The 16,156-nt window shown below is 31.0% G+C and overlaps 1 protein-coding gene across 1 annotated transcript in view; it reads left to right on the top strand.

The window, feature by feature from the left end:
* LOC143197045 (sodium-dependent nutrient amino acid transporter 1) overlaps window positions 1-15,610 on the top strand; it is a 37,116-nt gene extending 21,506 nt beyond the window's left edge. Inside the window, exons 3-12 of the mRNA XM_076405129.1 lie at window positions 3,859-4,135; window positions 5,317-5,548; window positions 5,641-5,911; window positions 5,975-6,078; window positions 10,400-10,589; window positions 10,648-10,824; window positions 11,941-12,040; window positions 12,130-12,312; window positions 14,938-15,032; window positions 15,088-15,610. Of these exons, the coding sequence (XP_076261244.1) occupies window positions 3,859-4,135; window positions 5,317-5,548; window positions 5,641-5,911; window positions 5,975-6,078; window positions 10,400-10,589; window positions 10,648-10,824; window positions 11,941-12,040; window positions 12,130-12,312; window positions 14,938-15,032; window positions 15,088-15,246 (1,788 nt within the window). The 3' untranslated portion in view covers window positions 15,247-15,610. The remainder of the gene's footprint in view (window positions 1-3,858; window positions 4,136-5,316; window positions 5,549-5,640; window positions 5,912-5,974; window positions 6,079-10,399; window positions 10,590-10,647; window positions 10,825-11,940; window positions 12,041-12,129; window positions 12,313-14,937; window positions 15,033-15,087) is intronic.
* Window positions 15,611-16,156: the final 546 nt, after the last annotated feature.

The following is a 16,156-nucleotide window of genomic DNA, read 5'->3' as shown; positions in this document are numbered from 1 at the left end:
ATTCATAGTCACGAAATAATGATTAGAAATTTTACTACTAATAGTTAAGTGACTTTGCAACTTGATCGTAAAAATATCATTGTTATGGATAACATATTGATGCAAAATGATAAACAAACACGGTATCTTTATTATTACGGACTTAATTGGGTTTAGAGCCATAAATCAAATATTATATTATTGTGTTTTTGTGGAATAAAAACGTAAATTTATTGTTGAAATAGGTTTTATAAATACAAATATAGATATAATTGCTCGTTTCTATAAAACTAAAAATGCCTACACCATCAACCACACCACCATCGATTTTTTTAATCAAAATATTGACTTGAATTGTATTATAACGTTTATATATTTTGAAGTTGTACATCTGATAATTAAAAACATGAGTCTGTTATTAATAGAGCATCATAAAATATATATACCGCGAGTTCAAATTCTTGATTTGACATTTTTTTAAAAAATTAAATTCAATCAATAAATTTTAATCACAAAACATGTGAGCGCATGTTAATAAAAATAACACGATCTATTGACAATAACTCTGTTCTGTAAAGCTTATTTTCCAACTATAGTCTAAGTAACAATAGTTATTGTAGGAGATCAGTACAATCTATAGATATTCTTGTTCATGGGGGACAAAAACTTATAGAAGTTATCATGTTCTGTAAATTAAAATAAACATTTGAAGAGTTGGCGGTGTCGGTGAAAATCTTAAGAATTGCAATTAATTATCTTTCATGCCAGTAACGATATATGAATGAGGTTGGATGTGAATGTATATTATGTATGTGTATATAAAAATACAAAAAGTATTATATAAAAATTGTTTAATAAATGTATAAAAATTGAGCTTATATAATTAGAAAGTCGAAAAATAATTAGTAGCTCTTGTATTATTTGATCGCTCTGAATATATCTAGAAACTTGTTATTGTCCTGGTTCTAATACAAATTCATCGAAACTTGCGAAACATATAAATTCTATTTTTCTAGATTATGATACAAATATGTTTTTGCTACATACCTTTCTTATTACCCGAAAAGAACAAATATTGAAATTCAATTAACGAGATCATGGCTTATAGCAAATAGAAATGTTGTTAAACAAGATTAGCATGTTTGTTTGAAAATTACCAGGAAGTTTGAAATGAATTTTGATGCGTGGCATTGTTTAAGTAAATCATTATCAATATCTGGTACATAAAAGTCAAAAAACTCTGCTAATAATAGAAATGTGAACTGGTTTTAAGGAATTAAATTCATTAATTATCTTGGTCCCCATACATCCCGTATTTAAGAAATAATATTTTTAATGAAGGCATAGCTTCAAATTACCTTGAGTCCATTTTTCTATTCAAGGTATGATCAAACTAATATGAATGACCTGACATTCCTGACATATACACAATATTCATTTATTAATAATTTGTTGGGCCACCATTTGCTTTTAAACAGCTGCTGTTCTTCGCGTAATAATTTCGTGGAGCGTTTGAATGGTTTCCAATAGAATGTTGTCTCATTCTTGTACCAAAACGTCGACCAACCGCTTCTATGTGGTTAGAGATGGAAATCTATTCATCACATTCTGCTAAAAAACTCTATAACGATTCAATTCTGTTGAGGTCTGGAGATTTTGGTGGCCAGAGACGATATTTGTTGATATTCTCAACAGAGATTGAACATTTGTGGCCGTATGTATGGACGCATCATCGTATTGGAATATGGTTGTTTTTTGGCAACAATATAATGGTCATAGTAAGAACTTCATCATTGTGGCTCTTGATATATTGATTCGCAGTATTTCAGCCAGTGACTTTAAACAGTTCAGCTGCTTTCATCACAGACGCTGCTACTAAACGAATACCAACGATTTGCCCAGTTTGGAAGTGCGATGGATGACATATTTCACCTATCTTTTGGTTCAACCGTCACATAACAAAGTAGGTAGTACATTGAAGTATAATCTACAATACTTAACATGTAAACTGAACAATACTCACGCGTCGTGTTATTTACACGGAAGTAATTTTTCCAGCATTAAACAAGATGTGCTATATTGCATGGTATTCATATTATTTTGTCTATTGCCTGTTTTTTTATGATTATTCATGCAGATGTTGTAGCTTAACTAAATCTTGAAGTTGAATGAAGAAAGTTATTTCTTCAAATGCACCTTTTGGCTAAATATACTCAATAACAACCTATTTTAACAATAAGCATCTTAATTTAAGAAATTTATTAAGTTTCTTGATTACAAGAATTTCTGATAAAACATGCAACGTAAAAGTTTATCGTAAATATAATTTACAACTGCAACACAGACAAAATAAGCATATGATAGTTAACTATACCAAACATTAATGTATTTTTAACATTAATGAGTTTATAGATAGTATAGTTCATCCAAGGTAACCTGAAGTTATGTTATCACTTTAGACCCCCTTTTGCCTCTGCACTACTGTAAATGTTCTCAGGGTTTGACCCTCTTTACTCTGCTAACGATATGTTGTCCATCCAGTAGCTATAAAACATGTGAGTCTGGCTTCGTGTTTTCCAGCGAATCTTTTGATTTGTTCTTTGACCACCCGCATTCTTAGGTCTCAATGGAATTTTTTTGCGCACATTGCGTGCATGTCAAGATTTATTCAAAGCGTTAAGCTGCACCTTGTTCTCAAATACTTGAAAGTTCTTTATATAGGTGTCCCGGGTGCAACCTCACATTTATATACCATGTAGCCATGTTTGATTTTAACACATCTGTCTATATTTTATTTTCTGCTCCTCAAATTTCATTGCAATATGCTCGTTTGGTTACAATTTAACATTCACTGACATACCTAAATATATTGTATTATTCTCATATGCTTTATTGTATAGTTTAAGGCCGGTGTTGTAAGAGTTTAGTCTATTGTTGATAAAGTTGGTAGTATTAACTAGCATATTTCTATTTTAGCATATAGCATATTTTAATTTCAGTCTATTACTTTATCGTTAGCTGCCTGAAATTCCTTTATGGATACTTCTACAATAATTAGCGAATTTAGCTATCGTAATTTCCTTCAGTTTTGGCATATCACTGTTGCAGAGCATATATATCAAACTTTGTTAAAGGCTTGTGTCACGTCTACGAAAACTGCAAAATGTGTTTGTTGGTTTTCAAAGAATTGTTGGTTAAAAAGAATGTTCAGTTTATTACACCAATTACCACTATTCTATGATCTAGTCGACTCGAATCGGATTCGTTGTATGCTGATAGCTCTTCTAGATAGGAGTACATTAACTCTTTTTTTGGCTTCTAATTTTGCATCCACTTTCATCTGGATTTTCATTTTTCTCTGACTTCTTTTCGCATCTCTATTGGAACACTGTTGATTAGATTGTAATATCTTCGGACGTAAATATACTGTTTATATTTATTTTCGGTATATATATTTGTCATTTAGCATTTTATACAAAATTGTAGGTATTGATTTTTAGACTATGCTCGCAGCCGAATACAAACAAGGGATTGAATTGAAAATATTATAGCGATTAAATAACATTAGCCATCATTTGTACGTGTATTAATGAACCTTATCGCTCACGTAGACATTAGTTTAATTGGATTTATTTCACCAATAAACAATTCACGGGTTTTGTTTATCTAAACTAATGTCATATATGATCTATTGCCTTATAAGTCACTATTAATCAACGTAGTTGAGGTGTCAAATAATATTTCTGCAAAATGCAAAGTAAATATAAAGTACATATGAGCAAAAGTTAACTACTTTTACCCATAGATAAAAACGTACATTTGGTTAGTTCAAAACCGAAAAAATAATCTAAACAGTATAGTTCTCATTGTCGTTTTTAGGCTGATGAAGCTGGTGAGGAAGAGACCGAAAATCGTGCACAATGGGGACACGGATTGGAATTTCTTATGTCCTGTATCGCCATGTCAGTGGGCTTAGGCAATATCTGGAGGTTTCCGTTTACAGCTAAAGAAAATGGCGGCGCGGCATTCTTGATTCCTTATCTAATCGTGCTGACTGTTATAGGTCGGCCTCTTTACTACATGGAGATGGCATTAGGCCAGTTTTCTAGTAGGGGAAATGTGAAAATGTACGAGAAAATGTCTCCCGTTTTGAAATGTAAGTAAAAACCTATATATGCATATCCATGTATAATGCATATGACAAAAATAACGTTATCAAATATAATATATTTTAACATTGTAGAAGATGAAGAATTTCCGAAAAACTTTAACTACAGTTCATTAAACAGCCACAATTGTTTGTAGGTTAGAGTTGTTTTGTTATACGTATATTGAACTATTTATCCTCACCATCTATGAGGTGGAATTCTAAGCCTGATGCCAGTTTAAACCATGGACAATAATATATCTGCATTGTATTACTAAAAATATTATAAGTAACAAATCCTATGTTATTCTAACATTTACATGATTCAAAAATATCCTGCATATGCTTAAGTTTTTTTATGGATGATTCCCAGATGGATAATGTAGATATGCATTAGACAGAATTCAGTGATTAATTTTATGAAGAGACCTCCAGGGGGATAAAACTACATAAAAAACGCGCCTAGAAACTCTACCTAATGGGAGGTGTGGAAAGGAGTTCAATGTAAATAAAACAACTCTACCTACAAACTATTATACCTGTGTTCTTAATTGTAGTTTTAAATCCTTCGATAATATATGTATTAGATGTACTATAATGTTAAAATAAATTATATTTGATAACATTATTGTTCAATTATTTTATTTAGATTACAATTTTCTTGTATGTCAAAGCCAAACTGAACTAAAACTTAGAGTTGATGCGGTAACATTGCTATGTTTTATTGGCAAGAGGGGACCCCCATTATCTTTTTCTTGTTCGAGGTAACTGATTAGAGATGCAATGAATTCCTGACTCTGACGGTTTAGTGGCTTTGTCATTTTTAATCAAAATTTTCACAACTTATAAACACATTAGCAACAATTAAAACACCAATAACAATTAAAAATGTATCAAAAGAAGCATAAAAAAAATTGCTTTGTTTATAACCTCCGCTAACTCTGATTGTTATCATTAATGTTTTGAATAATTTTGCAGAAATATGATAACCAGTGCCAACACAAACCGAATTTCATAGACCGATTCGGTTATATGTTTGGATGTATCAGATTTTAGTCTGTCTCTTTTAAACTAGAGTAATGCTAATTAGTAAAAACTTTTATCACAGAGATATTATAATTAACAGATAGTTAATATTTAATACATATTCTTATGTATATGACATATTATAATTAATATATTATTTACAGGTATTGGTTTTGGACAGTTGATTGGTTCTATATGTGTGGCCACCTACTATTGCTCCTTAATGGCAATAACTCTAGTGTATTTAGGTAACTCATTCACGAGCAATTTGCCTTGGATAAACTGTAACGATGGATGGAATGACCATGAGCTGCTTGAGGGGAGAGAATGCGTGTCCGCTTCGAGTAATCAATCTGGGGGCGGAAATGTTATAAGTTCATCGGAATTATTCTTTAGGTATAGTTAAAATTTTATGACTATTAAAGAAATGGAAACATTCTATTATATGACCACTTTAATCGCCTTAACCAATGACTTTGTTATTGCAGAATTGATGTTCTTCGACAAAGACTTAACATTGACGATGGCATAGGCCTTCCGGATCTTAAACTCAGTCTCTGTTTACTCGCATCCTGGATAGTAACATTACTTGTGTCTATAAAAGGAGTAAAAAGCTCGGGAAAAGCTTCATATTTCCTTGCATTATTCCCGTATGTTATAATGATAACGCTCCTTATTAAAGCAGCTACTTTAGAAGGCGCTGGTGATGGTATAAAGCATTTTTTTAGCGCAGAATGGTCGAAACTTTTAGAGGCGGATGTTAGTGAACCAATAATTGAACAGGTTTTCACATAAATTTGTCTTATTAATTTTCTGTTTTAGGTATGGTACGCGGCAGTATCTCAATGCTTTTTCTCTTTAAATGTTGGATTTGGATCTATTATCATGTTTTCATCATTTAATTCATTTGATCATAAAATAAACAGGCAAGTTTATGTAATGAAGTGATATTATTTCATGTTAGATTGTTTTAGTAACGGTACTGTCAAAGTATCAAAGTGGCTGTTTATGAACGTTAGAAATGATAATTAAATAATTGCTTTGTTACTTAAAAGGTGTAGTGAATGGCTAAAAAGACTCATTTCTTCCCAGAAATAAAAATTATGAAATATTATGGTATTATGTCTCCAATTTCACCTTAAAATAATTTAAATAATATCATAAATATTAAAAACTAGCAGTATGTGTTGCCATATGTATCAAATATAATGTTGCGCTGGTGCAACGCTTGGAGTGTCCTGGTAAAAATTAAGAAATTTTTGATATTTCCGTCACATACTTTTCTTAGCTCAGAATGTACAAAAATGTTGATTATATGAAAAAACTTCGCTTATGACATCTGGACAAACACTCTGTGTGAAGGTGAACCTGATATTTCTTGCATGTGTAGATCGTCTGGCTTTTGCAAATCTAGCATCTCTTCTCTCTAATTCGAAATTCAGTACTCCTTCAGTGTTCATGGCAATATGTTTCTAATGGGGCGTCCAAGGTTGGTGTTTTTTCTCTGCGGTTGGTGGTTTCAATCCAATTCAGATTTTTTTCATTTTTCAATAAACTTAATGCAATCTGGGGTCTGAAATAGTTTTGACTAATGGTAAAACATATTGCCAGTTGGTACATTTTCCAGGCGTTGACAACAGCACTACCAATTCCATTGGAGAATAAGTGCCACCACCATTTTTTGCCTATAATTCTGATTCTATAGTTTGCAATGGCATTGTTATGCAAATCTAGCTACACCTCCCATGCCTTGGTTGCACTGGTGGATAACATTTGGTTGAGGGACTATGACAAGAGTACCAAAGTTGGTATCGACTATTACATCAAAATTGTCATTTCACTTAACAGCCAATACTTTGTTTTTACAATTAAATCTATGATAAAAGCTCCGCGTTGGTTTTTTCGCTAAGACTTTTGTTGTTTGAAGTGGAGAGGAACCCACTCGGCTTTCTCTCAATGTACCAGCTCCAAAGAATTTCAGACCAACAAAGTAAGTAGGTAATGGCTTGCTAGAAGTTATCGAAAAATATGGTGTGATTTTTAGGATCATGAACAAATTTCAACAAGTTTGTTATTACTCTTTCATCTAAACCCAGGATTTTATTAGTCTTCTGTGAAGCTCCACCATGAGGGTCAATCTGATATACATATGTTTCATCTTCCAGCTGAAGAAATGCGCCACAGCTTGAATGCAAACCTTACTGGTTTCCCTCATATGAACATCTTGGGTTACAACATATGGTACCAGCTCTCCATCAATCGATATTTAATGGGAAAATAAATCGAACTGTATGAAGTCAGTACGTGACATAGCAAATATATTATTTAATCCAAAATTGGTAGTCTAAGAAAAGTTTATACATTTGTACTCATGTGAAATTTCCAAACTTATTCTTTATTTATTCCACACATTTGACTTCACACTTTTTAGGAGTCTGATTGTAATTTTGCCATTTTGTTCTTTTTTTGTTTTGTTTTTTTTTCAAGTATTTTGTGTAGTTTCAGGTACTGTTTTGTCGTCTATAGTAGCATGAATTTCAAATGTGCCTACCACATTTACTGTAATTCATCACCCCGTCATTGATAATAATACGTCCATCTTCTATTTCTTCGCCGTAAGTAAGTTCGTCTACTTCCGGAGGTGTGATGACTGTATCAATGGTTTCTTCTGTGTTTAATACCCCAAAGAACAGCTATTATTGCCTCCGTTTTTAGTAATTTATATTTGTAAAAACCCATTTATTTGTTCTATAATCCGAAAATAGGACAAATAATAAAATAATAATAAGATAGATTACAAAATAAATACAGTAGAATATTATAATACGATGAACTTAAAACGGAGGTCCGATCCTTCAAAGGTGAGACAAACCCAGATATAGTTTTTACTTATTGGATTTTCGATTACAGAACACTTAATTAGCACAAACATAGAATTCGAGTTCTTATGTTTGAGCGCACAGTTCACGACTTGTAACTATACGAAACTGAGCCTCCCAACGTTGCGTCAGCGGAACGGATGTATGAATCATTCGCTGCAGTGTCATAGGTCAAATATGTTCAAGAAAAAAATATACATGTGTGTTCCACATATATAAAATTCGAGAATATGCACATAAAAGTTGAAATATATATATTTTGATACTTGAAATAAATCATTGAAAAATATTGAAAAAACTTTTTTTCAGTGATTAATTTTTTTTTCACGAAGTGTTAGAGTAATTAGGAAATATAAACACATAAAAAGAGAGCTTGTGAATGAATTTTAATACATGCATGATGACTTGTATATTTAGTTCATTTTGGCTGCATTTTGTGAAGTTAAACTTCGTGTTGCGTACACGAAGCACCGGGAAGAAATGAGTTAATAAGAAAATTACTTGGTTTCAATCATTTCAATTCAGATTATTATTATATTTAAATATAAATATATATTTTAATGATGAACGATATAAATTTCATACATAAGAATTTATTTGAATTTGAAGAGGACATTGTGTTTGAGAAATAACTCAACAAATAAGTATATGTTATTTATTGAACTGAGTTGTGACGAGAAGAATAGTAGTTTAGTATGAGGTCGGGTCAGACATAAGGCAGTGAGTGAGCCTAAACGAACGAAAATCGAAATCAATCGAAAATCGTGAACAAAAACTAAAATGAAAATACACTAGCTTCTAAAATATTTGAAATTGATATTTGTTCCATTAATATATACGTTATAGTTATCATATAAAATTTGCAACTCAGGTATACACTAAAAGAAGCCGATTGTCTAAAACTATACACATATTCCTAAACTTCTTTATAATATCATGAAATATTTTACTCAATCGCGCCAAAGTGCTTTCTGATAATAAGAACTTAAGTTATGGGGAGAAGAAAACTTACAGAATAGTATTCAAATTATGTTTAATTAGATAGCCATGTACCAGATGAGATCTGTAAGGTGCAGCATTCTAACAGAAAACCATAATTTTACTTCAATAAGTGCTTTACTTTAAGGAGAGAAGAGGCGACTTGTTGAATGGCGATACAAAGCGATACTTCTTAGGGGAGTTCTTATCTCACTCACTTTGCACATTCACCATTCAGGTAGTTTTGAAACAGGTAACCGGATAGTCAGGGCCGAGTTATTTAACAACTCCCTCTTCAAGAAACGCCCACTATGATGTATGTGGTTTTTGTTCCATCTGGAAATCTTATCGTTGTTATGAAAATTGTTTTTGAGTATCAATTGTACTTTTTTTCACCCGTTTGAGTTTCAAGATCTTTGAAATAGCACTGTTTGCGACTCCTCTACGGAATGGTTCTCCAAATTTTGGTGATTCCAGATTCCAAAAGTTTACTGTTAAGAAACTGAGCTCCTTCAATTGGTGGTCTTAGACCTTGAACTGTGATGCATGTGCCGGGATCCACGGACTAGGGATGATTTTCAAAGCTTTAATGTTTCTTACTTGGAATATTTTATGGCTAGGGGTCGTTCAGCATCTTCAATCGACCTTTTGCGATCTTCTATCTTCAGCTGCTATAGTTTTGGCTGAAGTTCACTTAACTACACCAAGAAAAGCTTTGAGTAAATGCCGAACAATTGCCAACTCAGCGTCAACCTGTCTTCTTTTCTAGGTAATTAATTTGAATGAATTAATTGAGTGAAATCAAAAGATAACAGCATTTGCAGCTTCCCGTTAGTAACTGAGTAAAGATAGGTTAACTTTTTGCAGACAAACTATATATGTTACAATGTTATATGTTATAAACAAAAATTTACTAATACCGGATAAAACCAATTCTGAGTCAAAAACACATACATATGCACATATTCAATCCAGTTAGATTGGGATCTTTCGACGCAAAATGGTATCATATTTTTTAAAAAATTTTGTATATCCGAGTACACGATACCACTTAGATCGAGATGCATTATAAGAAACTGATATAGGTTATGATAGAGTCGCAAAATATGCTATCCTCTTTATCACATACAAAAGGTTGTGTTGAAAACAAACAAATAAACTTGCTATAAACAAGAACAAATCAAAAGATTTAAGGTCTTAACATAGCAGTTATTTGCTATGAAGTTAAATCTCTATTTACTTTATATTTTGTTGCATACTATCTGGCTATTGCACCCAAGAATGATATGTAAAGGACTACAAAAATGTATAAAAAATACATAAAATTTTCAACATATAATAAAAGATACAAGTGAAATAAACATAAATTAAATTAAAATTATATTTTTAGAGACGCATTTGTGATAACGACATTGGATACATTTACATCTCTTTTATCTGGAACTACTATTTTCGGTATACTTGGAAACTTAGCTAAAGAATTAAATGTTGATGTTTCGGAAGTAGTCAGTGGTGGAGGCACAGCCCTAGCATTTATCTCCTATCCAGATGCAATTGCTAAATTCAACAATGTCCCATGGGTAAATCATATATACTTTAGAATTTATAATAATTACAATTTATGTTTTTTTATTATAGTTATTTGCCATACTTTTCTTTTTTATGCTGTTCGTATTGGGTATAGGCAGTTTGGCGGCGCTGCAAGCATCAGCTAACACTGTTATTCATGATGCTTTTCCAAAGTTAAAACCATGGATAATATCATGTACTACAGCAACTGTGATGTTCTTCATTGGTTTAATGTATGTTACACCGGTAAGCTAAAATGTTATAATTATATGTTCTTTTGAACACACATTTTACTTATATATCGGCTATATATAAGATAATTTAAAAATTTAAGATAAAGCCCTTATTAATACTACTCGCCATAACTGTTAAATTATGGTGAGGTTTCAGTAATATATGTTTAAGATATTGTACAGGCCATGCTAGATATTTTGATGACCCCTTAATCTAGTATTTAACCTTTTTGACTGTGTTTTTCCTGCTGTGCAAGAGTGTATTATATCTCCGAAGATACTTGTATGCATTTTGATCAGTGACATTTGTTAATGAAAATGCGAAGTATTAATGTAAGCCATTATAAAACAACCTGACCGAATGATGATGAATGGTTTTGATATTTCTATACATAAAATAACAGTTTTCCATTTAACATTATTCAGTTATTCAGTGTATACAGAAGCTAATCATGGAAAGTTTTGATATCGAGGATAAAGAATAGTCTAGAGCATCAAAAAAGTTCGAAGATAATGAACTGCAAATTTTATTGAACAAAAATCCATTTCAAATTAAATAAACTTTCAGACAGTTTAGCAGTTAATCAACCAACTGTTTTCAGATGATCGCCATTTCATTTTTTGCCAGACAAAAAAAAAGAAGAGTTTTCTGTGGACTTCTGTGATTGACGATGAAAACTGGTACTACTGCAACAATTTGAAATGCAAGAAGTTACGAGTTAGTCTTTTTCTTGTACAACGTTTTGCCACACGTCGCAGACTTGCGAAAAATACACTTGTATGTGAAACCGGAAATTATGCCGCACTCGGCGTACTCACGAGGCATAGCACGTTCTAATTATCACTTGTTCAGAGGGATGTTTACTTGCCACATTGTTTTAAAATTAAGAAGAACTGAGAAAATGTATCAGTGATTGGATCGATGGCAATATCGGCACTTTGGCATGATAAGGCCTTATTGCCAAAAATATTTTTATAATATATATTGTACCAATTTTTCCCATTAAACATCTTTTTAAAGTGAAAAAATAATCAGAATACACGCATATAATAATATTTAAATATGATGATAGAACACAATGATATTACGTATGGTGATCGTATTAACTGATGCTATATTTTATTTTAGGGTGGACAGTATATGCTTGAACTCGTCGATCATTTTGGTGGTACCTTTATTATTTATGTTTTTGTCATAATGGAAGTATTAGCTGTAGTTTTCCTACACGGTAAGTTAAACAATAAGTAATTTTGTAATTGAAGTATATTATAAATATAATGATCAGTATTAGTAAATATTTCATTTCTCGATTTTTAGGACTACGACAGTTTTGTTTGGATGTGGAGTTTATGACAAAAAGTAAAGTAAATTTGTATTTTAGACTTTGCTGGGGAGTAATTATGCCAGTACTTCTTATCTCAATCTTCATCTACTTTCTCTACGCAATGGAAACTCCTACATATGGAGAAAATAGAGATCCATACCCACCGGGAATATTAGGTATATCAGACATTTTATTCAGAATGTTTTATTAAAAAAAACCGATTTACAAAAAATGTAAAAAAGTAATTGGTAAGAATATGTAATTGACGTATTTATACATAATGATACGTTGGCTGAAATATTTTCTTGCATGGCTCTAATTTAAATCAAGAATCTAAAGAGAAAATAAAATTGTATCTACCAAATTTCGATGGATGGATTGGGTTAGAAAAGATGTATGTTAGTTGTTAATATATCAGAAAGCTTCCTGTATTTCCTGTATTGAATGAATGAAATTATTAAGTTCAGTGTGAAACGTAGGTTATCCATTCAGCAATTCACAATCTACTGACCAATTCACGTCATCTCTGGGAGATGTCCGTACCAAATAGTATTTTTTGGGGCTATAATTATGTTTGTTAACACAACCATTCATCCTAAAGTATGTATTGTGACTGAATCTTATATTTTGCTTGTTCTCTTCCAAATTATTCGATTAACCGCGAGCGAGGGATCTTTGAGTGAGTCTGTTGGACCTAGTCCGAGCGCATACCTAAGTCCTGATGTAAATTGCATGAAATATTTCGGGTATTTTTGTACCACGTATTGTGTTTGTTATTGGTCATCTCGAATTTGACCACTAAAACACCGAACAACTTACTATGATGATATGACGTCAGTGCATAATAAGCAATAGTTTAAATGGATGTTGTCTTGGCAACATGGCCACCTCGGTATCCCACCCCACATGGATCTGTTTAAACTGAATGATTATTATTGCATGAATGTAAGATCGGTAAATGTTTATTTTAAACTTTTTTCTACAGCAGATAAAATACATATTGTATATTTGCAGATTGTTTCTATTCAGTGGCTTCTTTAAATTTCTAATCGTTTTCCCAGTGTTTTATCTTAGTAAGCAATAATTATATTACACAAAACTTACACGTTCAGGAAGAAGTAGCTTTATCAGAGATATTAATACATTCCCTTATTCATTTGTAATATAGCTCAATCGATGTAAATACATATGATAAAAAGGTTTACATTATGAAACAATTAACTCTTGTTTTTATATATACATATTTAAGGTTGAGTATTTTCGATAGTACAGTAATATTATATCAAGTTTAGGCGAAGTTGAACTTATTCTTAATATATGACATAATTATTCCTACTCAAGAAATCGTTAGTTGTAACCCAAACGAATATTAAGCGAAACTTATTTCTTTAAAATAATGTAGTCTAAATACAAAACCTCTAAATAACTTGTGATGACATCACAGTCCGTGTAGTAACTTTAGGCGAAAGAAGTTTCTGATGCTTGGATTTAGGATTTTATGCGCACGACGTGTAATAGTTCTGCTATTGCGTATTTATTAAGATGAATAAGCTTAATCAGATAACAAGGTTTAGATAAACATTACAAATCGTTGAATTTTCTGGCTGAGGAAGTCAAGCTTTTGACTGCGTGTCATTTAAGTAACGAAACAGTTGTCAAGTTAGTGTATTTAGTAAAACTCGACGATGAACGACCTTGATATTCATTCTCCTTATGTAGTAAGTTAAACAAATATTAACTTTTTTTTGTGACCCTTGAATATTGCTTACGGTTACGGCTAATTATATTTGTTTGATATAATGAATATTTAGCAATATATATATAGCCAAAATTTATTTTCTTTTTAATTATAACATAGTTTCTTATTACAAGACAGAACGAAAAAATCTGAATACCAAGGAATTGGGATGCCGCGTGAATTAAATACGAGACATCTTGAAAAGTAGTTGCGTATGCTCTAAATGTTATTTTATTGTCAGAAAAAAGCAGTAATTTTTGTGCACTTAATGTTTATATCATGGCTAGTGAATAGTAAATAGAGTACGATTATACGAAACGAGAATTTGTCGATTTATTAAATTCATCATGTGTCTCACATAATGGGGCACACAGAATAGAGAATAATATAAAAATGATACGTTATGCCACTAAAATTTGCTTGACAATAATCAACAGATCAGAAATATATTTGATATACAATATAATTAATTTAAATAATTTATGTCCGTATATTAAAACATTAAAATATATGCAAAATATCTCAAGAACTAACAGTCACTAACCTTTTTAAATTGCATTTAATTAAATCCAATTTAAATTAAGTTTCAATAATCAACAAAGTATTTACAAATTTAAATTACTACACCACTAAATAATATAACTGTAAATATAAAAAGTATCATAAGTAAGATAATTTTCAGGACATAATAACATAATAATAATAACATCAGAGCATCAACTATAAGTATATATGACCTTTCGTTACTTTTTTCTTAAAAACATAAATATAGAATAATAAGTAAAGTAACTCATGTTTGTTTATTTAAACAGGGCATGTATGAATAAAACAATTTTAAGTTGATATATGATTATAGTGTGTATATTAAAGCAATAACAAACACAAATAGGTAATTTATTTTTTACAATTTAGAATCCTATATTAAAAGAATTTTATATAAAATATAAAAATGTAAAACAATTAAAATATGGATGTTACTTGTTACCATATTCATATATATATTCTTTAAATAATTGTATAAATATCATCACTGCATAACTCGTACTTATTTACTCTATTTCAGCGTTTGGATGGTCAATATTGGGTATTGGTATCCTTCAAGCCATATTTTGGCTTTGTTACTATCTGTATGCTAATCGCGAATATCCTGCCAGAAAGGTAACGGCATATCTTCCCGTCAATAATATTTAGTCTAATTTAGCATGTTTTTCAGATCATTCCGAAAACTTTTTCAACAAAAACGTGGTCACCTGTTGGCGCCAAACGAACTTACGAATGGAGGCAGTTCAAAAATGATAGACTACTTCAAGATAGATGCAAAGAAGGAAACATCATTGTACAAAAAATACGCTTCATATTTTTAGGCCGATAGTGATCAAATATAAAATTTATTATTAGTATTGTAAAATCAAACACAATCACAGTCGTATAATTTCCAATCTGCTTTCGTTTTAACAATTTTAAATTGTTTTGGCAATAATTACCTTGTATTTGTTAGTATTGTCGAAGGCATTGTCCATTTTATAAACTTAATCAATACTGTGATAATATATAGTATTAATTAGTCGACATTAGTCGGTGAACTAAATAATATCTGTGCGGTTGAAAGTAGAAATACTCCCTACAGATTACATGTTTATTACATGACTATATTTTCGCTGTATTAAGAATAATGCTATACATTGCATGTTAATGTTACAGTTTTTACATAAATAGAGAATATCATAATTTAAAAACGATTTGGTTTTACTTGATTCCTTAACTATATTGTAATATTATACGTACAATGTGTATTTAAATATTTATCAAATCATTATATTTAATTTAGCCCCCTTTTCACATGACAAAGGTTTGTCAAGGTCAACCTACCTAAAGAGGCCAATACACTATGCAATCTATAGCAGGAATAAGTTGTACAACTGCAACACGACCATTAACTATGTGTTCATAATATAGAAATTTTTTTCTTATGTAAATATGTTTTGCCCTTTTCTATGAGATATTATGTAATATACAACATAACAGGTCAATTGAAAAGTCCCCGACCTGACTAGACTGACTAATCCATATGTTTTTAGTTAACCTTAACACTCAAAAGATGCGTGTATAAATTTGACAGCTGTTGGATAACCAGTTTGTGAATTATAGTATTTTTAGTAAAGCAACTCTTGTTATTGTGAAAAAATGGATAAAAAGTAATTTTTCGTGTTGATAACATATTGCTTATTGAATGGAAAAAATACAGTTGAAGTAAGAACTTGGCTTTATGTTGAATTACCGGA

This window comes from Rhynchophorus ferrugineus, unplaced genomic scaffold, assembly GCF_030347505.1.
Source record: "Rhynchophorus ferrugineus isolate W39M unplaced genomic scaffold, kcgeb_rfMv2 rfM1, whole genome shotgun sequence".
Lineage (NCBI taxonomy): Eukaryota > Metazoa > Arthropoda > Insecta > Coleoptera > Curculionidae > Rhynchophorus > Rhynchophorus ferrugineus.
The sequence above is the reverse complement of the archived record's forward strand: the minus strand, read 5'-3'. Positions and strand labels throughout refer to the sequence as shown.